The following is a 19,147-nucleotide window of genomic DNA, read 5'->3' as shown; positions in this document are numbered from 1 at the left end:
CAGGTCCCAGCACAGGGACGGTCACTGCCCTGGGCCTGCTGGCCACACCAGTGCTGGGACCAGCCAGGATGCTGGTGGCCTCTTGGCCACCTGGGCACACGCTGGCTCATGTTCAGCCGCTGGCACCAACACCCCCAGGGCCTTTTCCTCTGGGCAGCTTTTGACTTGACTGTCTTGCATCCAGTGCAGCCAAGGCTGCCATCAGCTTTCACACCCTCAAACAGTTCTTCCCTATTTATGAGTAGTAGCTCCAAAAGACCATCTCCCCTACTCAGCTTGTTCAATACCTGCAGAAAAAATCTATCCACAATGCATTTCTTTGCTCTCCTAGATTCTTCATGTCCTTCAATGTTAACCCCACCTGTCACATCACTGCTGGAATGGTTGAAGTCCCCCATGAAGGTCCGAACCTGTGGTCATGTTGCTTCCTCCACTTGGTTAAGGAAGCTTTCAACCACTGTTCAGCCAGGCTTTGACCCATGGGAGGCATCTGCTTCTGACCACGCCTTTCCCTTCACTGCAGGATCCACAATTTTAAATTATCTTATATTTCTAAGAGAATAAGAAAGCTTTCAGAATGATACTCCAGGGTGAATTTGTCTAATTACGGATGAGCGGCTTAAATAAAGTAGATATTGCTGATGTTTTATGTACTTTCACTTAATTTAGTTAATTTACCCGAGCAAAAGCAATAAATTTACAAAGAATAACAGTATTTGTTATTGACAACTTTATTTTTAAAAAAAACAGCTAAGGCAGTTGATTTTATTTTTAAAAAAAGAATTTATGTTTGCAAACTGATCAAAGACAAGTAGAACTTCTTCATATCTCTCTGGGTAAAATCAAGTTAAAAAAAATCAAAATAAGTTAAAAATATTAGAAGGTTATTGTTTTGAACTTTATTTGGAATAAGGAGAAAACCTCCTTCCACCTCCTTCCCTCTAAAGTTCTTGGTCTCCTTGCAACCACCCATGGACAGAGATATAGTTCTTTTAATAAGCTGAATAAACTGATAGCTAAGTTTTAGAATGGAAACGTACATAATTGTGCAGCTATGTCATTTCATGCAGGCTTTCAGACTGCCGCTTCTGTCTCTTAACAAAAAAAAAAAAAAAAAAAAGAAGGTAGACTCATTAAAACAAAAAGAACAAAATGTGACATTAAAGATTTTGCTTCTTATAGTAATAGAAACAGTAGAATAGATCATTAATAAGGAAGAAAAATGTTTTAAAGAACTTGTGGCTGGAGAAGTGAGTAACCCAAACCTAATCAACCCTTGTCAGTAAATTAATTTTGCTGGTTTAGGTAGGCTTATTCTAACAATAGAAAATTCTCCTCTTCCAGCAGTGCCATCTTTCTTATCAGGTATCTGCCTTTCAGTCACTTCCATGGACCGAGAGAATTCCTGCCCTGTTTTCCAAACTCCCTTCTCTTCATCAGTCTACAGTAAAGCCATGATGTCCCTTTTTTCTTTTGCTTGGCATCCTCTCCATTCCAGATACTTGTCCCATCTAACCATGCTTTTCCCAAAACCTCTTCTATATGAAAAAACGGATGTGCAGAACACTCTTTCACTTATTTCAATGCCAAACAAGGCGGAATAATAAGCAGTAATATTATATATCCTACCCCCTGTACCTAAGAGGAAGAAAGGGCAGATGAAATGTAACAGAGATCAAATTGAAACTGTAAACTATCTCCCTTACCTTATGTGGTGGGTTAAGCCAGGCTGGCTGACAGATGCCCACCCACCCAGCTGCTCACTCATCCACCCTCTTTAATAGGAAAGGAGAAGAAAATAAAATAAAAAATTCTGTGTGTCAAGGTAAGAACATCTGTCTGGAAACAGCTGGATCTATCTGGAAACAGCTGTGTTTGGTATGGGGTGACCCCTGGCCTCTTCTCACAGAAGGTATTCCTGTGCCTGTCCCCCACTGCCAAAATCTTTCCAGTGTCACCCAATACACATCAGTAAAGAAATATTCAAATATTCACTTCTAAAATCTATCAGAAAATATCTAAAAATACCTCCAAAAATTCATAGCCCGGAGCTTAACCTTCAAACTGTACAGAAACTTCTTGTCCATACTAGCACAATATCAAATCCAGGCTAGTAATCTCTGCTGAAATACTAATGTAGTCATGTGAATCTCTTCCACTTTGGAGCTCAGGTACCATTAGCTTTCTTCTGACTGGAATACATCATGCATCCTTTATGCTATGAACACAGTTGATGTTTTGTCTGAGTGAGCCAAGCAGATTTAATCTTTATGGATGACATTTTGTGATACATGAAAAATCTTTACAGAAAGTCTTCAAATATTTATCCTCTACTAAGATGAATTCAAAACCACAACTGTAAGATCAGAGTTGGTCTACTCAAAATGAGGTTTTCTGGAAATGTGCTCCTAATAGATGACAAAACTTCTCAAAAGCAAGGACTTCTGTTCACAAGAGAAGTGGATGCTAAAATTCACATTTACAAACCTGATTAATATCAGCTGTTGAACACACTTAATGTTGACACAGCAGTTGTGTGGTACCAACTGGTAGTAACAGTGCAAGCAGAAAACTTGGAGATTAAAAAGCAAATGACATGTTATTGAAATCTTCCTCATTATCTGTCCAAGGTGACAAATCAAAATAAAGTGAAAACTTCATGAAGGTTATTGTGAAGCAAATCACATAATACAAAGATCTAAAGCAGGGACATCAAACTCATTTCACTGGAGGTCACATCAGCCTTGCGGTTGCCTTCGAAGAACCAAATGTAATTTTAGGACTGTATAAATGTAACTACTCCTAAAAAAGAGAAAGTACACAGGAACTTCCCATTCCACCTGGGAGAGCAACAGCTTTAATGTTCTACTCAGTTTTGGAGTGACTTTTATATGGTGACATTGACCTTGCTTGTAGAATGGACATTATGATTTTTAATCAGGAAATGAAGGAATAAACTTTCTCCAAAATTTTTGCTTAATGCTGACTTTCAAATAAGCATAGAGAAGAAAGTTGTTTAGGTATTCTTGTAATGAATGTTATCATGTTTGCTTATACTTCTAGAAAATATTAATAGACAATATGTGTATTAAAAACAAACAAACAAACATTATTCCCTCCCCTAACCAAAAAAAGAGAGAAAAAAAAAATAAACAAAGTAACCAGAGTATACACTGAATTAATTGTGTAATTTTACTAGTCTTTATTTTCATGTTTCTGAAGAATCAGACTTCGAGATGCCATAGATTTTTAGTTTTAACATTTTACTTAACATATATATAGTTCAGAAAAAAAAAAAAAAAGATTTCTGAATTATTCAATGCTTAAGAGAAATTCAAATATGTCAAAAAAATAATTTAGCAGTAAAAGAGACTCTCGCATTTTTGTCTTTTAAACAATTAATGAAAAGGGAAGAAACCGTATAAACAGTCATTCATGTGGCAATAATACATCTGAGTCTGCAGCAGCCAAAACAAGTTCTTGAAACTGCGCATTGCTAGGATTATTAAGAACTGAAAAATACAGACAAAGAAATAAGATAATTTTTCTCTTGACTATTTCCATACAACCTGGTTGTTCCCATTGTCCTTCTAGTGACTGTGCTTCATCAGCCTGAACTGCCGGTTTCAGCACCAGTTTTCCCAGTGTGATGCAGGACATAAACTGATGTTTCTAGTGAAACCAAAATGAGATGGCAAGAACATTAAAGTGAACTTTTAATTTCACCTCCAAAGATGAAAAGCAAACACAACATTCTCATGCATGGCTTCCTGTAGGGATATTGTCCTACTGGAAGTCCTTTAAAGAATTAAGACTGAACCTGTCTTACTGGTGTGCGGGGTCCTGTTTGCTATTCCAGGAAAGCATTTTGGCTCACAGTCTATAAATCAAAGCAGTTTCAGCCAGTAACAAGAAAGCTTACAAGCTTACAAAAGTCTTCATGATGAAGTAGGTGGTACAGAGTTACACAGGCTTAGATACATACAAAGCACCTCCCTGATCAAATAGTACGAGGAAAAATAATCTCAACTGCATGGAATTTCAAGATGTTAATTTGAAGACAATTAGGGAAAAACGGTTCTTTGTCAGTCTTCCTTGACAGAGGTGCAATGAGAACAAATACATGAACCAAATGTTCCCGTTGTGCCTATGAGTTTATAAGGAATCTTTACTTTTGTGATTTTGCATTGTTAAAAGGCAATTTATACATGTATTTATGTGACAGCAGATGCTGTCATCTGACTTTAGTGCCTTAATCTGCTACTAAAACCAGCTTTATTTTCCTCTTTCCCATATAAAATAACAAGGTTGTATTTATTGTGTGCAGGTCTCTCTTTGTGTTAAAATACATTATTTTCACGTTGCAGATCTTCCAACTATTGGCTCAACCGCATCCAGTCCTTTCTCTACTGCAACGAAAACGGCCTCCTGGGAAGCTTTTCCGAAGAGACTCACACGTGCACCTGCCCTAACGACCAGGTCGCCTGCCACGGGTTCCTCCCCTGCACGGTTGGGGACGGCTCCGCGTGCCTGAGCTGCGCTCCTGACAATCGCACCCGCTGCGGGAGCTGCAACGTCGGCTACATGCTGAGCCAAGGGCTTTGCAAGCCCGAGGTGGCCGAATCGACAGAGCACTACATTGGGTTCGAGACTGACCTTCAGGATATGGAAATGAAGTATTTATTGCAGAAGACAGACCGGAGGATTGAGGTCCATGCCATTTTCATCAGCAATGACATGCGCCTCAACAGCTGGTTTGATCCTTCTTGGCGCAAGCGAATGCTCCTTACTCTTAAGAGTAACAAGTACAAGTCCAGCCTGGTCCATATGATACTGGGCCTCTCTCTTCAAATTTGCCTAACTAAAAACAGCACCTTAGAGCCCGTTCTTGCTGTTTATGTTAACCCTTTTGGGGGCAGCCACTCTGAGAGCTGGTTTATGCCTGTGAATGAAAATAATTTCCCAGACTGGGAGCGGACTAAACTGGACTTGCCCCTTCAGTGTTATAACTGGACGCTGACTCTGGGCAACAAGTGGAAGACATTTTTTGAAACTGTACACATTTATTTGAGGAGTCGAATAAAGTCAAATGGTCCAAATGGCAATGAGAGCATCTACTACGAACCCCTGGAATTTATTGATCCCTCAAGAAATCTGGGCTACATGAAAATCAACAACATTCAAGTGTTTGGCTACAGCATGCACTTTGACCCAGAAGCAATTCGGGACTTGATTTTGCAGCTGGACTACCCCTATACTCAGGGATCACAGGATTCAGCACTTTTGCAGTTGTTAGAGATACGGGATCGTGTAAATAAACTCTCTCCACCTGGTCAACGTCGTCTAGACCTCTTCTCTTGCTTGCTCCGTCATAGACTCAAACTGTCTACCAGTGAAGTGGTGAGGATCCAATCTGCTTTGCAGGCCTTTAATGCCAAATTGCCAAACACAGTGGATTATGACACAACCAAATTATGTAGTTAACCATAAATGTGAAGCACAACACAAAACCTTGAAGGAGTTTTTACAGTGCTTTTGTGGAACAGTTTATGTTTGGAAGAGTAAATTTAAATTGTCTTTTCAATATCTGTCTTATATCAGTCAATACTGTTGGATGGCAATTTACACACATGAACTTGCTGACAATGAATATATTATACCTGCAGTTTTGGTTTATGAATGAAATAAATACTGACACCAGTCTAGAAGACATTGTACTTTTTACAATAAATTTCATTTGTAATTTTATATGTTCCGTGGCAATGCTTTTGTGCATTACATCCTCTAGAGGGAACATAGAAGGATACCAATAAAATTTTGTAGCAGAACAGTTATTAAAAAGAAATGCTGTGGGATTCTTTTTTCTTACACAAAAGTAGTAACCTTGATACACTTTTGTGTGTGTTGAATACAGGAGGTGTAGTTAAAGAGAAGATAGTGATTCAAGATTTTAACAGAAACTGTAGAAAAACCAAAGCCATATTCTTAGGACATGGATGTAAATGTTCATGCTGAGCTGAACTGACAACTGTAGTGATGCTTTACTTGCTACACCTGAGACTTTCCGAAGGCATGCCCTTTTCAGGGTGCTTACTATGACATGCAGACTCCTAGAGTGGTAATATTGAGTGTTTTAGGACGGACAGGAGGTTAGTATTGTGAGATGCGCAGTAATGAGAGGTCGCATTGGCTCAATAGGAGTTTGGTCAGAGGCTGTCTTTGCAACTGATGTTACTCATGTTACAAAAGGAACGACCTTTTCCAGCCAAAGTGCTTTTTGAAAGTCTCCATAATCCTTTGCTTTGCATATTTATAGAAAGAATTCAGCACATGTATACATTAACTCCTCCCAAATACACACATTATAATATTTATCTAGAATTATCTGTTTTGAACTAGTTACTTAAATACCAAACACACTGATTAGATTCAAAGTCACTAAAAAATTTTCCCTAAAAATCAACTGTTTAGTATGTGGATATTTTTTTCCTTAGTAAAGATAATAACCTTTTGGTGTCCTTTTACAGATGATGACAGTTATTGAAATCTCGTTCATAATGCTGAAAGTGCAAATAAATATGTCATTATCAATTAATGAAATTAATTCATGTGGATTAAAATTAGGTTCTTCGTTATTTTACACATTCAAGCAGAAACAAATACATCTAAGACGGCAGAAGCTGGGACTCTCAGGAAGTTTTGGTACACCTTGCAAGATAATAGTATAAATGGCTGGGCTATCAGAAATCATTGTTATTAAATATAGGGTAAAGTTAAAGAAATTGATACACATCTTTTAGTAGTACCTCCTTAAGTTAGGTCTGAATCTGTGTCGATGTAAAAGCCAATTTGTTTTTTCAAATGGGAAAGACTTAAGTATAAAACCACCATTTTATGACCAAGCAAAGAAAGAAAAAGTACCATATTTAATTAAGATATAATTTTGATACAACCAGACTTCAATTAATTTCAATTAAATTCAATTTTATTAATTTCAATTTAGTTATATTGCAATTTAATTCTGGTATCCTAATCTGAAATAAAGTTACACTCCTCACTTTGTTTCTAGCTAGACAACAGCAGCACAAGAAATGCAGTGCTTCGTAAACACATGTAATCAAAACAAAACACAAGGCAAGAAACGGGAAGCCTACTGCCAAGAAAAATCTTTTCTTTGGTGATAACTCTCTCTCCTGATGTCACCAAACATTTATAAAGATTACTATTTCACCACCAGACATTCAGATAATTCCTCAGACCTCCTATACTGGGAAGACCCTCAGAACTAAAATTAACATATTTTTTCTGGTAATCAACCTCTAGATGAATTCCTGGTCATTTTCTACTTAGAGTTTTCTTTTGTTGGTTAATTATGTAACTCAGCCCTTCTTCTATGTGTCAAAATTTTGGCTTGCTCTTGCATTGGTAAGACCTTCTCAGTTTAGATTCTTTCTATTCTTGTTTTCATTTCCAAGCCTTTCCTTTGGTATGTCTTTAGCAGATATAATAAACTGTAGAATTAGATAGTTTGATTTTACTACTCAGTACCTTGTGTAGTCTTTCTAAATAAACAAAATACTATGGTGTCATAAAATGAACAAAAGGCAAAAAAAAAAAAAAAAATCATGGTAAATAATCTAAGGGATTTTTCCCCCTTCTTTCATGCTTCTTCCTTAAACAGTTCCTCAATGATTATTTTTATTGAGTTGATTTTATTTTAATATGTTTCTTTGCCAAGATAGAAAGTTCTTCTTTATGCCCAAATCCGTACACAATAGAATGTACAAATAAGAAGAAGCCAAAAGAGATTTCCATGAGCCAACTATTAATTATACAACACATTAAGTGTATATGATTGGGCTACTGGAAATAGCCTCTCATTGCTGTATCTTTGTGCCAAATTAAAAGTATGATACAATTTTCTTAGCCTACTAGTCGTGAACTAGATTCAGATTTTGAAAACTGTGGGATATTGGAATAGTGAAGATCTCTGGTTTACCCAAACTGGATTCCATAAAGTTAAATATAAATGGGGAGAAAAAGAAAAACAAACAAACAAACAAAAAAAAAGTGAGCAGTGAAAAAAAGTCACAGGATTTATCTGGTTCTCAGGTTACAAACAGGAGCCAACAATATTTCCCTTTTGATACTTTTCCAGTTGAAATCTTTCTATGTTCTCCAAAAGAACTCCAGCATGTGTAAGAAAAAGACGAGTAAGTTGAAAGAGGCAATCACCTGATCCATAAGAAAATTTTGTAATAAGATATTAATGCAATTCTGGGGAAGAAACAACTGTGGCTGCATCTATGGATGCAGCTGGACATGGCAGATAATATCAGATCCTGATGTACACCTGTTCTGGTGTTTTTTGTTTTGTTTTCTGTCCGTTTCCCTTTGCAATCACCAGTGATACCATGACAATCTAAACCAGCAATCAGAATAAGCATTATAGTAACTTTCCTCTTTATGTGAAGGCAATAATTATCTGATACAAAAATCTTATAATACTGTTTTCCAAGCAAATACAGTTCAGATCATGCCTAAAAGCTGGGAGTCAAACTAACATCTAGAACTTCTGTTGCAGGAAAAAAAAGAACTGTAATAAGAATAGCTTATCACTGCCTAGAAATGAGAATTCAGTTTGCCAGAGCAATATAAACCCCTGGGTGACACAATTCAGAATACAGAGTCTGAATTGAATTATTTTAAAAATATTGTGAAGATGAATAAACTTTCATTTCTCTCATTTCTTACTGAAAAGACACAGGAAGAAAGAAAATGTGTTCAAATTCTAGTGGCTGAAGGTGGGGAGAGGTGTAGTTGCATTTCAGAGTGTTTCTTCCGTTGCCACACAACGGTTATGCCTGGACAAATATTTGGAGGAAAAGCCTTTGTTTCCAAAAGTATGCATATGGAGACTGCATTTGCTGTGAAAGTTTAAGAAGTTTAAGAAGAGCAGATTTAAGAAGGACAAGGATTTGCTGGAGAGAGTCCAGCACAGGGACACAAAGATGCCGAGGGGTCTGGAGCATCTTTGTGCTTAGGAGACACTGAGAGAGCTGGGGCTGTTGTGCTGGAGAACAGAAGCTGAGAGGGATCTGATCAATGGATCAGTATCTCAGGGTGGGTGTCAGAGGATGGACCAGACTCTGTTCAGTGGTGCCCAACGCCAGGGTGAGGGGCAACGGGCACAGACTGAAATACAGGAGGCTGCATCTGAACCTGAGCAGAAACTTGTTTGCTGGGAGGTGCCAGAGCCTGGCCCAGGCTGCCCAGAGCGGGTGTGGAGTCTCCTTCTCTGAGACATTCAAACCACCTGGACCCACCTGTGTGATCTGCTCTGTGACCCTGCGTAAGCAGGGGTCGGACTGGGGATCTACAGAGGTCCCTTGAGGCTGGGATTCTTTGATTCTGTGAAAGTGCTTATTCAACAGATACTTAAAGTCAATAAAGAGGCAAAAGTGAAGAGCAGCCAGTTTTTCCCAGGCTAAGCAAGCAGATTGAGCTGGAGAGAGGACGGAGACATGATGGGAGGTGCTACAGCTGTCCAGAGGTCATATGCTTGGACATATTCTGCATACAAAGCAGAACATAGCAGATAACCAAGGAAGAAAAGGGATCAACACCCACATGACTGCTGTACTGAGCTACATCTGAACTTTGAGACTTGCCTGGCAATAGAGCTGTGACAGCAAATAGGCAAATGTGATATGGTGAAGGATCAGATCCAGCAGCTATTGTTTCTTTGACACGTAGATGACAGAACCTAAAATACAGCTTGTGATTGCAGTTACCTCTAGCTCCTCTGGATGGTGCAACTGGGGCTCCTGGCAAGATCATCAGGAAAAAGTGGAAAGAGGGAAGGAACTAGGGTCTTATTTGTTTAGGCTTTTAAATAAACAGAAGAGAGGCCTTATGTCCCATTCTAGGTAAAACAAGAGATCAAGATCACTTTGGATGTGGTAGGAGCTCAGCAACAAGAAATGCCACGATTCTTTTTTCATCAGGATCAATGACGTGAGACATCTTGACACCGCAATTAGTAGTGTCCTTACTGGCATATACAGTTGATCAAAATACCACAGGCAGTTTATAGGGCTGTGTGACTGAGTTTAGGTCTATTCACTCAGCTTCACAGAATCATTTCGATTGGAAGTGACCCTCAAGATCATTGAATCCAACCATAACCCAGCCCTGGCACTACCTGATGTCCCTGAGAACCTCAGTCTGTTCAACCCCTCCAAGGATGGTGACTCCACCACTGCCCTGGGCAGCCTGTTCCAATGCACAGCAGCCCTTTGGAGAAGAAATTGTTCTCCACATCCAACCTCAACCTCCCCTGGCGCAACTTGAGGCCCTTTCCTCTGGTCCTGGTGTTGTTCCTGGGGAGCAGAGCCCGACCCCCACTGGCTCCAAGCTCCTTTCAGGCAGTTCAGAGATCAGAAGGTCTCCCCTCAGCTCCTGTTCTGCAGCTGAACCCCCCAGGTCCCTCAGCCGCTCCCATCACACTTGTGCTCCAGCCCCTTACCAACTCCGTTCCCTTCTCTCAACTCGCTCCAGCACCTCAAGGCCTTTCTTGCCATGAGGGGCCCAGAACTGACCCCAAGATTCGAGGTTTGGCCTCCCCAGTGCAGAGTACAATGGGCCAATCACTTACCTAGTCTTGCTGACCATACTATTCTTGATGAACAACAGGATGCTGGTGGCCTCTTGGCCACCTGGGCACACTCTGTCTTGTGTTCAGCTGCTGTCACCAACACCTCCAGGTCCTTTTCCACTTTCCAGCCACTCTTCCCTGATCCTGTAGCACTGCCTGTGATTGTGTTCATATGGTAAGTAAGAAATCTATTTTAGACGTAGTATAGTAGTTGAATGCTCTGCGTACAGATATCACTTATGAAGCAACCTACAACACTGGGACACAGTGTATATAACATCAACTTACCCACATGACAGAGGAGCTAAAGTTCACAACACCACAGACTACACTGGTTTAGGAGTGCGTGAGTGAGTGTGGAGGAGCAGGAGTCATAATTTCTTTCTCTCCTTGTCAAAGCAACAACATTAAGGTGTGAATTATGAAAATAAAACAGTTTTACCTCCCAGATATGGTGCAAATTTTTCCTTCCCTATAGATTATTTATTGGATGGTAACATACATCTGAAACTATCAATGTCTCTTGTCATCACACCTATATATTGCTCTTTATTTTATGTTACATTTTAGCCCAGCATATGCATATATGAAAGAGAAATACATCTAAATGACAACACTAGTAACAATAGCTGATGCGGAATGTCTGCTTTCTGGACACAGCTGCACCACAGCTACACCAGTTATTGTATGTTTGCCTATGATCTCCTCTTCAATGTACAGCAAACACAAAAGAGTGTAAAACCGCCCGGGAGACAGAGATGGTTTTGCTCTGAAAACAACACCCCCCTGAGAGGGCCTGATCCAGAGCATGACCACCTATCTTGCAGAACACGAGAGTTTCCACGTTTTTTAAAAAAAAGGCTTTTTGTCATTTCTTAGCTGACGTGAAAGGCGGGAGAGAAGAAGAGGATTAAAACAAAGGTAGGTGTGTGCAAATCAACACTGTTCTTCTGTAGGAAACGGGGGAAGAACAAAGAATCTTTGCAGTCCCTTTGGGAACTCATCAGAGGTCATAACTCACTCTCAGAGCATTTAGACACAATAAGGATAGATACAATAGAAAACCAGAAATACTAGGATTAGGTACAATCTCCTAGCATGAATAAGACACAATAAAATTGACCATAATTAGTTTTGAACACACAAAATTTTATCTTACATCTCTCACTCTCTCTCAGCAAGGAAGAAACTTGAAGTATTAAAAGTTAATAAGAGAACTACAAAAGATAACTAATATTACCAATGTGTAGATCTTTTATGTGTCTTTTTTTATTGAGTTCTCACTTCCACTTTAGTTATTCAGCGTATCAGTTGGGTATCAGGACAAAACTCCTTTGCCTGTAAAATTAAGTCATCATAACATGAGAAAAAATTATTGTCATATGAGTTAGATTTCCAAATAATTTAAAATAACTATATGTCTTGCATATAATTAGAAATTTTTCCAAGTAAGTAATTCCTCACCACTATACAAACAAACAAACAAAAAAAGCCCCCAAAAAACACATACACAAAACCAAACAAACAACTACAAAACACCCACACTAAAAAAATGTAGTTAAGACAATTTCCAGAAAGAAATGAAGGGTGATATATGATGTTCATCTTGCTCAATGAATACAATTGTGTCAGCCAGTTTTATCTGGAGAAGCTGAAAGCATTTCATATTCTTACAGTGTAACAAATTTATCCCATCATTATGTTGTTAACATAATGGCCTTGGTGCATATAAGTATGTTTTAAAAAGAGATGCCATAGGTTAGACAGTAGTCAGTGTATCAGTGATCTGAAAATTATTTAAAAAAAACAAAAAACAAAAAACCAACTGGTTTTGTTCCACTGACATTCTATGAATTTAATTAATCTATTGCTGTCCAATACCCAAGATTTTACTACCAAAATCAGCATTTCTTCAGGGAAACAGCTTAACAACATTAAATATCTAAGTTCTTGTTTCACAGAAGGTTACCAGATAGTATCACAGCTTTTTCTATTTGGATCTATAAATTTAAGAAGAGGACTGAGTTGCTAAGTGTTTAAATATACTGACTTGTCAACACAAAACAGAAAATGGAAATTCATAGTTAAAAATTTTATCTGGACCAATGAAAACATGAAGGTCTGTAGCCAACCAGAATTTATTTATAAACATAGAAAACTACCAAGTGTTTATTTTCAAATGACCATATGCAACTGATTTAGATTGAACATACCAGTGTTATTTCCAATATATCTTAGGTTAAATTGAATATATTGACGACAAATATTTCCCTTCTTCAGGAAAAGCAATGTGATCCCAGACATATTATTTTATTAGAATACATGGGAGTAATTGTATCACTTCAGTTCATCCCAGATATATTTGATTTTTTTAATGTGATTATTTATTAGAATAATTTATACACACACATACAGAGTTACTCATTGAACTTGCCTAGTTGCTTTTTTCTTTGAGTTAAGTTCTAGTGTCTTTAACAAAGTGGGGAAAAGCTGTTATATAAAGAGCAATTCACTGAACAGTAATCCCCCTGAAAGTCCAGCTATTTGACTTTAAGGTTAATAGATGTCATTTCCACCTAAGCACTCTAGGAATGAGCAATTCACAAGAAGCTGAAGCTGGTTTGTATCAAGCTCTGATCACACTGATGTAAGGTAACACATTTCAGATAGCTGAAGCCATCCATGCTTGCATGAAGGCATCTGTCTGGTAAAACTTAAGACATTTGAAATCCATGTTTTAGGATAGAAGCATAGGCTTCTTCTATTTGCTATAAAGCTCTGAAGGGAAATTCAAACATCTCAATAGCCTGTCCATCAGCTGTCCATCAACTATCCAAAGATCCCAGGTTCCTAACCTGGATTAGATGTATAATGTTGTACAGCATGAATAATCAAGGCACACACAAAAATAAGGAGAAGTCCTAAGACTGTTATTTATACTAACTTTGTTAAGTTTAAGGATATTCCCTAGGAAATTCTGAAATGTGAGAGATTAGGGGGAGAGGAGAGGAGAGGAGAGGAGAGGAGAGGAGAGGAGAGGAGAGGAGAGGAGAGGAGAGGAGAGGAGAGGAGAGGAGAGGAGAGGAGAGGAGAGGAGAGGAGAGGAGAGGAGAGGAGAGGAGAGGAGAGGAGAGGAGAGGAGAGGAGAGGAGAGGAGAGGAGAGGAGAGGAGAGGAGAGGAGAGGAGAGGAGAGGAGAAAGAAGAGAAGACTAATTTTAAAAGCAGTTATAAAAAAAAAGGTCGTTGAGGGCCACATTTAGCTATGCATAATCATGCAGGAAGCTTCCTTAGTCAATGCACTGAAACTCAGCAAGGTTTGATGTAGCTTAATGCAAAGACTACTGCAGAATCAGGCCTTAAGGAAATATTTTTAAAACATTAGGAGAAAATGTAAAATCTCCTTATGAAATATGATGTTTGAATTTATAACCTGGTTTCTCCTAGTAAGTTCTGGGAAACATCCCTTAATCAAATTAAACTCAGGGAGCAAAACCTGCCTCATAAATCACAAGTCTCAACCAGGCATGCTTCAGGTGATGCACATCCAAATCAGGAAGTATGAGGATAAATTTGATGACATGAAATGAGCCTGTTAGACCTGGATAAACCTGTGAATAGGCAGTTTTTATATCTTACCCAGTGCAAATGAGGCCTGTTTTTGTAAAATATGGGATCAAGCGTCCATACATGCAAGCTACGCTGCTACAGTTCCACTTCTTCTTATTCAAGAGCTTATTGCATATTCACAGCAATGAAAAACCTTTCTGCTCAAACAATTTTACAGGTTACTCCAAAACTTGAATCTGAAAATGCACAAATAAGTATCAGGTCCTGGATATCTGCTTCTCCAATGTCTGTGCCAACAGGCAGGAGGCAACTAGAGAACAGGCAAAATGCTACGAATGAAGCCTCTTCATCTTAAGAAGACTGACACTAGGGTAAGAATGAGGTCTTATTTCTCCTCAAAAAAGTATCAAAGTATCAGAAATTCACATTTCCCTATATGACTATGCAATACTGCATTTACAGTGAATTAGACACAGTGGAAAGCATCTGTGGCCAGCTTCCATTTACCAGGAAAGCAGCAATGACACTCATCAGGTGACTGAACCTCACTGGGAAGGTCTTTGGTGGGGTTCATAGTCCTGCAAGAAAGGATCTGCTGGTGGGGAAAGCACCTGTGCCTGGCTCCTAATCAGTATTTAAATGGCAATTAGGGAGCACAGTGACCTGGAGTGCTTCAAATAAGGGCTGCCAACAGAGATGTGCTGCTTGAGCTGCTTTGAGATAGTGAGGTCTATGCTGGTGTTCTGGCAGGAAAACTGGTGATCATTTCAGATGATACAGCACAGGATGCTGCTCCTGGAGCAACCCCTTGTGCTGTTCTGAGTATCCCAGAGACACTGACCCTGACATTGCTGCTCAGGGGAGATCATAGAATCACAGAATGTCCTGAGTTGGAAGGAACCCACAAGGTTCACCACGTCCAACTCCTATCCCTGCACAGGACACCCCACAGGTCACCCCATGTGTCTGAGGACATTGTCCAGTCTCTTCTTGAACACTGTCATCTTGGGGCCTTGACAGCTCCCTGGGGAGCCTGTTCCAGTGCTAGATGGTCATTCAGGTGATGGGTTGTAGCAAGTGTCTGGTGGAGCATATAATGGGGGAATACAATACTGGATGTGTTGGTCACCCAAGCGAGTTGGTTGGTGACATCAAGATTGGAAGCAGCCTGGGATGTAGTGATCACACGCTCATGGAGTTCACAGTCCTGAGGGATGTGGGATGGATGAAAACTTAAGTCAGGACCCTGACTTTTAGGAAAACTGACTTCCAACTCTTCAAGGATTCAGTCAACATCATTATGAATCTGTCTTCCAAAGAATCAGCACTCCGTCTTTACACATGTGTCTCGAAGGCCTTGGTGTTGTAAAGACACATGCACAAACATGTATACAAAGACAGATCTTTATATTATTTCTCCTAACATCAGAAAAAAAATTGTGCTAAAAATACGGCTTCTCCAGACAAATATTTAATGTAAAACAAATTATTTTTATCAGCATATGTAAAACCTTAACAGAATAATCAAAGAATTAATATTGGTTCAGGTCACATTATTAGAATAAAAACAAAAAAGGCAAGAGTAAAATACTCCTACACACTAGAAAGTAATAATAACAACCATAATAATAATAGCTAAACATATTATTTGGCTTCAGGCAAATACACGTAGAGAAAGCTATCAGCATCTCAGTTCCTTTACTGGGAAGAATAGGGTGTGATTTTCCACCACCCCCATCTCATGAATATGCTTGGTATTTTCAAATGTTTTCTAACAAGCTTCTAGACCTTGCTCTTCCTTCACTGGTGTGAAAGTTCACACTATATGTGAGTTCACTGCACATGGTGCATTTTGCATAGGTTAGATATTTGGGGTTTGCTCTCTTTGTTACCTCTAAAACAATTTTGTCCAACCTGAGGTCTTCATTTTTTTAATTGACTATAGGTTACTTGTTCAGTGCCAAGCCTGTGCCCTGTCTCTTATTATCCTGTGCTGTGTTCCTATACCGTGCAGCCTGTGTCCCTGTGTCTCTAGGGCTCCGCCGCCACACTGAGTCCGTAGTTTTCCATGCTACAGCGTTATGTTCAAGTTGTGTTTTGCTACACAAAACAACTCTTTCTTAATTCTATCTATATAAAAACTCTGGTTGTACCATAAGCATAAGAAAAGAAAAACAAATTATCCATAGCTATCTAGTTTCCAGAAAAAAAAAAAAAAAAAAGAAAAAATTGTTACAGCTAAACTGAGTAAAATCAAAGCTGCTACCAGCAAGTCAAGAAAAGTTCAGACAGAGAAAGCCTAATGAGGCTCGGTGCTAAGGCTTTACAAACTCAACCATACAACCAATGGCAATACTTTATTACAGAGTTGCCTTTCCTGCTTGTACAGGGAATCAGTAAGAATGCACAGTGCAATGTAAAAACCTGTATCTGACTGAAGCTTTTGGACATGCTAATAAAAATAAAAATTATTTATTGTAACAGGATTTTCTATGATATTCTGGTCTACCCTATTAACCCCCGAGGACACACTAAAAGCTTAGCACAATTTCAGGCACTCCAGCGGTACTAGTGTGATGGCCTAGTTTCCATTTAGAATGATATTGGCTTGCCTTTGTTTTCATTTCCAGAGTGCTTCATTAAGTTTACAAATGTTTCATTAAGTTTTATTAAATGCATTAAGCTGAGAGTGAGGAGCTGCACTTTGCACACTGGGTGAAATGGACTCCACAGAAAAAGCCTATTATCAAGAGTGATCAAGAGTGATCTATGAACGCTTTGGCTAATTTGTGGTTTGAGGGAGAGTGATTTTTACTTGCTGTTTATTTAAGGGAATGAATTAACATTTTGCCAAACAGTTAATACAAATAAAATAAATCCCCCAAAATAAATCACTGTTTTGATTAACTGTTTTCTGGGTTTTTTTTGTTTGTTTTTTTTTTAATTTATCTGGAGCAAATGTATATTCTTCGTGTTAGCAAGCAGGCTGAACTGACTCATTTAGGAAATACTGATCTTTTGCCAAATCATGGACTTTACTGTAAGTCTGGTGGTACCTGATTTATGTTTTAAAGTCCAGGTCTTGGAAAGTTGTCATTAACTGAATCTTCATTGTGCTAACACAAAAAAATTCTAGTCCTTAAGCTTGTCTAGAAACAATCAGCAATATAACGGGAATATATTGAGGAATAGGCTTCCAGGTGGCATGTTCCGTACTAGGCTCAAGCTAAAAGAAAAATCTGAAGTTTTACAAACTGCCAAAGCCGTTAAAGTTTCTGATATGTAACATCTCCCATTTCTGTGGCAGATGAAAATGTTCTTGCTGTCCTTCTTGCTTTGAGTGCAACTGACATCTGTGGCTGAAACCCCATGATGTGAAAAAACAAAACCAAAACACTAAAAAAGTCCAAGTCTTCAATTTTACAACATAGTCACATGTTTTTAAGCCTGATTCTGATGTTCAAATGCTGCTTGTTTTTATAATTATGTTAAGTATATGTAATTTATGCTAATATATCTCTCTGATTACTGGAGGTTTTACGTTTGTTTTTGTTTTACTTGAAAGCTCACAACTAATCAAAAAACTATTTCTATCCTTGGTTGAACTTTAGTTTTTATATTCCAAAGTTTTTACATGCTATAATGTTCTTGAGTCCTTGAGAAGAAGATACTGGTTTTGGAGAAGAGTAAAGTCTTCATTCAACATATCCAATGCTTTTTGTCTCAGTTAGTGTATACTTTGTGCTAACTAAGACAGAACTTTAAATAGAATTAATTATATCAATGGAGCATCTAATCTACACCACACAGCAAAAAAATTTCATTTGTTTGCTGTAACTCTACCATACTACTGTTTTGAAAATAAACTGGAAGTGAGGAAGAAAGTGTGAGGAAGAATCCAAGAATCCCAGGCTGTTTGTGGTTGAAGTAGCCTCTGTAGATCCCCAGTGCAACCCCGCTGCTCACACAGGGTCACAGAGCAGATCACACAGGTCGGTCCAGGTGGTTTGAATGTCTCAGAAAAGGAGACTCCACACCCGCTCTGGGCAGCCTGGGCCAGGCTCTGGCACCTCCCAGCAAACAAGTTTCTGCTCATGTTCAGATGCAGCCTCCTGTGTTTCAGTCTGTGCCCGTTGCCCCTCACCCTGGCATTGGGCACCACTGAACAGAGTCTGGTCCATCCTCTGACACCCACCCTGAGCTATTGATCCCATTGATCAGATCCCTCTCAGCTTCTCTTCTCCATCTCAACAGCCCCAGCTCTCCTAGTCTCTCCTCAGCACAAAGATGCTCCAGACCCCTCGGCATCTTTGTGTCCCTGTGCTGGACTCTCTCCAGTAATTCCTTGTCCTTCTTCAACTGGGGAGCCCAGAACTGGACCCAGAACTGCAGATGGGGCCTCCCCAGGGCAGAGCAGAGGGGGAGGAACAACCTCCCTGACCTGCTGCTCACACTGTTCCTCATGCACCCCAGGTACCTTTGGCCTCTTGGCCACAAGGACACGTTGGTGACTCATGGTCACCCTGTTGTCCACCAGAACTCCTAAGTCCTTCTCTGCAGAGCTGCTTTCCAGCAGGTCACCCCAACCTGTACTGGTGTCTGGGGTTGTTCCTACCCAGGTGCAGGACCCTACACTTGCCTACACCCAGGTGAGACTAGAAAGAGGAGGAGGAGGTGCTCCAGGCATGGAAGGATCACAGTGTGGCAGATGTGTACCCCAGAGGACCCCACACCAGCACAGGTTTACCCTGAAGGTCTGTAGCCCATGGACAGGACCCACATTGAAGCAGAGGAAAAATGGTAGGAAGAAAGCGCTGCAGAGGGGAGATGTCATGCATTGACTGCAGCCTCCCATTCCTCTTTCCCCTTTCAGCACTCCAGTAGGGAGGAGATGTAGGAGCCAGGAATGAAGGAGTGACGTC

At 39.5% G+C, this 19,147-nt stretch overlaps 1 protein-coding gene across 3 annotated transcripts in view; it reads left to right on the top strand.

The window, feature by feature from the left end:
• Positions 1-5,845, top strand: part of BRINP3 (BMP/retinoic acid inducible neural specific 3) — a 231,184-nt gene extending 225,339 nt beyond the window's left edge. For all 3 annotated transcript variants that reach the window (XM_065072811.1, XM_005508054.3, XM_065072810.1), the window contains one exon: positions 4,368-5,845. In XM_065072811.1, the coding sequence (XP_064928883.1) occupies positions 4,368-5,484 (1,117 nt within the window). In that variant the 3' untranslated portion in view covers positions 5,485-5,845. The remainder of the gene's footprint in view (positions 1-4,367) is intronic.
• The last annotated feature ends 13,302 nt before the right edge of the window (positions 5,846-19,147 follow it).

This window comes from Columba livia, chromosome 8 (assembly GCF_036013475.1).
Source record: "Columba livia isolate bColLiv1 breed racing homer chromosome 8, bColLiv1.pat.W.v2, whole genome shotgun sequence".
NCBI classification, from domain to species: domain Eukaryota; kingdom Metazoa; phylum Chordata; class Aves; order Columbiformes; family Columbidae; genus Columba; species Columba livia.
The sequence above is the reverse complement of the archived record's forward strand: the minus strand, read 5'-3'. Positions and strand labels throughout refer to the sequence as shown.